Source organism: Sinocyclocheilus anshuiensis, unplaced genomic scaffold (assembly GCF_001515605.1).
Source record: "Sinocyclocheilus anshuiensis isolate Anshui unplaced genomic scaffold, SAMN03320099.WGS_v1.1 scaffold1371, whole genome shotgun sequence".
In the NCBI taxonomy this organism is placed as follows: Eukaryota; Metazoa; Chordata; class Actinopteri; order Cypriniformes; family Cyprinidae; genus Sinocyclocheilus; species Sinocyclocheilus anshuiensis.
Window position 1 is genome coordinate 483,117 of NW_015539833.1, and position 5,115 is coordinate 488,231.

The 5,115-nt window shown below is 39.0% G+C and overlaps 1 protein-coding gene across 1 annotated transcript; it reads right to left on the reverse strand.

Moving 5' to 3' along the window:
- Window positions 1-571: 571 nt before the first annotated feature.
- LOC107684322 (homeobox protein OTX1 A-like) lies at window positions 572-4,631 on the reverse strand. Its single transcript, XM_016480553.1, has 4 exons — window positions 4,388-4,631; window positions 3,044-3,161; window positions 2,653-2,804; window positions 572-1,747 (listed from the first exon to the last, which is right to left on the reverse strand). Exons 2-4 carry the CDS (start codon window positions 3,138-3,140, stop codon window positions 977-979), a joined length of 1,020 nt encoding a protein of 339 aa, XP_016336039.1. The 5' UTR covers window positions 3,141-3,161; window positions 4,388-4,631; the 3' UTR covers window positions 572-976.
- Window positions 4,632-5,115: the final 484 nt, after the last annotated feature.

Below are 5,115 nucleotides of genomic sequence, written 5' to 3' on the forward strand. Positions count from 1 at the left end.
AGGGGTTTATTGCTTTACTATAAAATTAACACTGATTGGATAAGGCATTTATGAAGCTGTGCACATACATCCAAATAATTAAAATTATGTATTAATGCACCTATATAAAGTCTATACATCTACAACATCACTTAGTAATGCTTATGAACTTTAGTACTAGGTTTAATGATTGTTTCCTTTTAGGGACACCACCTAACCATGGTAAAATCACTGTAATTCATAGTCTCTTGTGGACTATAGCTTTCAAATTTGAATAATTATAACCTTTATTCTGGAGCTTGGTCATTCTTGCATTTGCTTTAGAATTTGTTTAGTAAAATCTCAGATTTAAAAGTAAAACATTCCTTACTGAACAAGTTTGTATGTTTTCAAATAGTAAAAATTTAGTAACATTTTAGCAATTTATTAACGAAAAAATATAGATGTAAAATTTATTTGCTAAATTACTGACGTTATTGAGATTTATTGAATTTTTAGCAATTTTTTAAAAGAAATGTATGGTGATTTCGAAGCAAAATCATTTGACATTTTGAAGAAATGGAAAAACAATTTGTCTCAATTTTAAGCTTATATTTATTAAATGAACATGAATGCAAATTAGTTTTTAACATCTCACATGAGCTGTAAGGCATAAGTCACATTCTCCTCTGTAAAGAAAATCATATAAAATTATCATTGCCTTCATTGTTTCAAACACCACATGTCTCATTCATTCAGTGCGTCGTGTCGGGAGTGTGACAAATTTGACCTTCGCTTTTTAATCTGTCTGCCGAGGGCGTCAAAGAACCCGTCTCGCTTTTGCAACACACAAGAAACTTTGGTTTCTGAACCCTTGTTCCTACGGCTCTTCACCCGCAAAGTGGGAAAAGTTGGCACAAAAGTCACTACTTCTTCCCTGTGGTGTCCGACATTGAGGAAAATACTTTCTCCAAAGGAAAACAAACAAGTAAACATCAGGAAACAACATGAATAGTCCTTACAAAACCTGAAAGCGCCAGGCGGCCTGGTCTTTGTAGTCCAAGCAGTCGGCCGCCGCCGAACTGAAGTTCAGTTTCCAGGATGAAGCCACGGCAGCCTGATCTTTGTAATCTTTGTAATCCAGACAGTCCGAGGAGCTGAACGTCAGTCCAGCACCGCCATACCCCTGGTGAGGGTGGTGTCCGCCGCTCTGCCCGATATGGTGAGGGTGGTGTCCTGACACCGCGGCGGTGCTCAGCTGTGTGTGATGGGTGTGTGGGTGATGGTGGGTGTGGCCGGGCATCGGGGCCAAGTAGGATCCGCAGTCCATGCCGCCGAAATAAGAGGCGGCATTTGAGGTCGGGTAGCCCTGGGCATAGCTGGAAGCCTGGTTGTAGGGCATGGGGTACGACGGCACTCCTGTGGTGCCCCCGCCTCCCGAGATGGCCCTCTGCATGCAGGACGCACTGGCCGGGGGGGAGATGTCTGGGAGAGAAGAGGGAGCGGGAAGCGGCGAGACCGGAGCGGGACTCCAGATGGACGAGACAGGTGTTGTTCCTGAGGACGAGCTGCTGATCAGGCCCACTCCGCTAAGACCGGAGGGGTTGGAGCCTGAGGACGTAGACGAGGACGATGAGGTGTTACTGGAGACGGCGGGAGGAGTGAAGTGGCCGCTGCTCTCTGACCCCGGGCTCTCGCGGGATGGAGAGGATTTCTTCTTCGCTGGACGGATCTTGGAACTGCTGCTGCTCTGCTGACGACACTTTGCCCGTCTGTTTTTAAACCAAACCTGTCGACAAACATGTCACAGGTTAATGACTGTCATGCAAATCAGCAAATATCATCTATGAGCTGAAATGTTAAGATCTGAACACCTAAAATATTGATTTAACTGCACTGACACTATCAGATGAGAACAAAATTTGAAATGAATTGAGTTGGATAATGACACTATTGTCTTTATAGCAATTTACAACGACACTGACAGTTACTGAACTGATTTGAATCAACACTGAATCTGAATTAAGCTGAATAATCTCCTTTAGAGCTACTGAAAGTGAACTTGTTTGATTATGGATGAACTTTGCAGCACTGATGCAGTAATTGAACTGAATTGAATCAACACTGAATCTGAACTGAGCGGAATAATGACACTATTGCTTTTTGTAGAGCTGCTGTAGCTGAATTGAAATCGTCTCATATTTGATGAACTTTGCAACACTGGCCTAGTTACTGAACTGAATTGAATCAACAATTAACTAAATTGAGCTGAATAACGACGCTATTATCTTTCTGTAGGGTTGATTTACGGCTGAAATTGAACTTATTTAATAATTGATGAACTTAACAACATTGACACTGTTTTTTAACTGAATTGAATCAACAATAAACCAACTTGAGCTGAATAATGACCCTATGTTTTTCCTGTAGAGCTGCGTTAGCTGAATCGAAGTTGCTTCATAATTGATCATTTACAACATTGACCGAGTTATTAAACTGAATTGAAGCAACACTGAACTGAATTGAGCTGAATAATGACAATAATGACACTAACATTACCATTAATTTCCTGTTTATGACTGTAAAGCTGCTTTGAAACAATCTGTATTGTATAAAGCGCTGTATAAATAAATATATGTGACTTGACTTGACTTAAATCTCTCAGGATTAGGAAAGTGGCACAACAACACCCACCTGCACTCTTGACTCAGGTAAATTGATTTTCAGAGCAACCTCCTCACGCATGAAAATGTCTGGGTAGCGCGTCTTAGCGAACAGATTCTCCAGTATGTCCAGCTGAGTGCGAGTGAACGTTGTTCTCTCTCTTCTCTGTTTACGACAATTTGCTGCAATAAGGAAAACAACTTAAGTTACTAAATGATGTCTCCAGATCTTCTCCTGCCTAAGTTTGAAAAGTCATACATGCACTTTAAAGTCAAGGTGCTTTTGAATCATTTTTGAATTGACATGCATTGCATGCTTAAAAGTACAGCAAAGTTCTTATTTGTTGCTATTTTTCATAAAGACACTGCATGAAGAGACTATTTAAATGTTATCTTTCATATAAAAAAAAAAAAGTGCTTACCCGGATGTCCCACAGAGGGATGGAGGAGGTCCATGGTTGCCCCGCTGAGCCCCAGCCCGTTCATGGCATAAGGGGCCTGTTTGAGGTATGACATCATTGTTAAGCTCCAGAGAGACACCTGCAACAAGAATCAATTATTAAATAAATAAATAAACCAAAAGTAAACATTTGTTTATTTAAAAATTCTATTTTTCCCCTATTGTATTTTCCCCAAAAAATTGTTAAAAAGAGCATGCCAGTGTTTGGAACTGCCTGTAATCTTATTAACTGTATCATACATGTATTGCCCCATCACAGAATGCTGCATAATAAATAGTAGGCTATTTGGATATATTAAATACACAGCCCCATTGTAAAAAAAACAAACAAAAAAAAAACTTGTAAAACGCATGTCACGATAGTGATCAGTCTGAATATGACTAACGTCTTGCCTTTAATTATCTCTTTTTTCACACTCGACTAATCAAGGCCTTCTCACACTAATTGGCCATTTACATGTCATGCCCTGTGAAGCGCTCCTGACGGACGCGACGCCGCCAGATGTTTGATCTTTTCTTTTGTTTACCGGAACGTTTGAAAGTTGGCGGTGCAATTATGAATTTAATTAATGGTCGTTTTAATCTAACACATGGTAACAGATAGGCCTACGACGTGCCGTATATATTTTTTTATATGATTTGAAATATAGCCTAATATTTATAAAACAAGTTAATTATTAAGATCCAGTCCATACGGAATGACTGAATCCACTTTGAATGAAGGCCCCAAAAAGCGACAATAGATAGTTATTAAAGAAAGATAATATACAGTTTTTTTTGGTTGTATTCACAGTACTTTTTAAACGTGTTTATATGGGCATGTGTATATATATATATATATATATAGCCTCTTATCTTACATCTTACAGAACGAATGAAAAAATAAGTAAATAGATACCTTTATTGTTTTTAAACGAAATTTGCAGCATAGAATCGAATACCTGAATTATTGTTCTAAAGCTGAAGCGCTTGTTTTCCTGGACAGAAGGCCGCTCGGGATAAACTCGAGGCTTATGCGCATTTGGAATTATTTGGGAGGACCAAACTGTGTTTCGTTGCGATTGTTATGAGGCAGTAGTACAAATGTATTAAGACAAAAGTTCTGTACTTCTGCCTTATATTTTACGGAAAAGCAAAGTGATGCCTAAATTACAACCTCAACCTGAAGTGAAGTTTACTGCACTTTTAAACCATTCTGAAAACTTTGAACAACTTAATGAACCAACTAAAATTGCAAAATTAATTTTAATAGCTGCCTTATATTTGGTATTTAAAATAAAAATATATTTGAAACATTTTACTTTACCTCTTATTCTTGGTCTTCTGTGCTCTGTGCTCTTTTTTTCCTTTGAGATCTGTAAACTGAAAATCCACAAAACCAAGAAACTCTTTTTGGAGAGCAGTCTGGACTCCAGCTGATGGTTGGAATTGTAAGAAAACAATTAACCACAAACTTCACAACAAGTTCCCAATATGACCACAAAGCCCGTCCGCAGACAGTCAGATGCAGTGGCTCAAGAGGCTCGTTGTATCCACGCGTAATATTGAGGTGATAGCCAATACTGACGGATTGAGATTGATCACCTTCTTGATGGCCTGTCCGTCTATGTGCAAAAGACACCTGCGGACCCGCCCACCACAGCCAATCAGAAGTCTCGCTTGTCCTTACAGACGACCGCTTTATCCAATCAGAACGAAGAAGCACTCATTAACTCCTCCTTTCGACATGACGACATATTAACCTGCAGTGTGAATGTGCGAGTCGCGAGGAGAGTAAACTATTTGAATACACGTTTAATTCGAGCCTTTAGCGTAACACCGAGGCAAAGCAAATACAAATGATAAGAATACCATTTTTCAACCGATTCACCGTTTGGTCGATTAAATGCGCCGTTTTTTAGTGACCAGATATTTTCTGAGCATAAAATTATAAACATTCATAAAAGAAGCTCATCCACGCATGCTTTACAGAAAATATTTTTGGGGTATAAACGTAAGTAATTATTATAAACATGCTTGAATAAACGATTTTAA

Coding starts and splice junctions, on each gene's coding strand:
- LOC107684322 (XM_016480553.1), bottom strand. CDS start 3,140: ATGATGTCATACCTCAAACAGGCCCCTTATGCCATGAACGGGCTGGGG. Junction 2,805..3,043: donor TCCCTCTGTGGGACATCCGG/GTAAGCACTTTT, acceptor TCCTTATTGCAG/CAAATTGTCGTAAACAGAGA. Junction 1,748..2,652: donor TACCTGAGTCAAGAGTGCAG/GTGGGTGTTGTT, acceptor GTTTGTCGACAG/GTTTGGTTTAAAAACAGACG.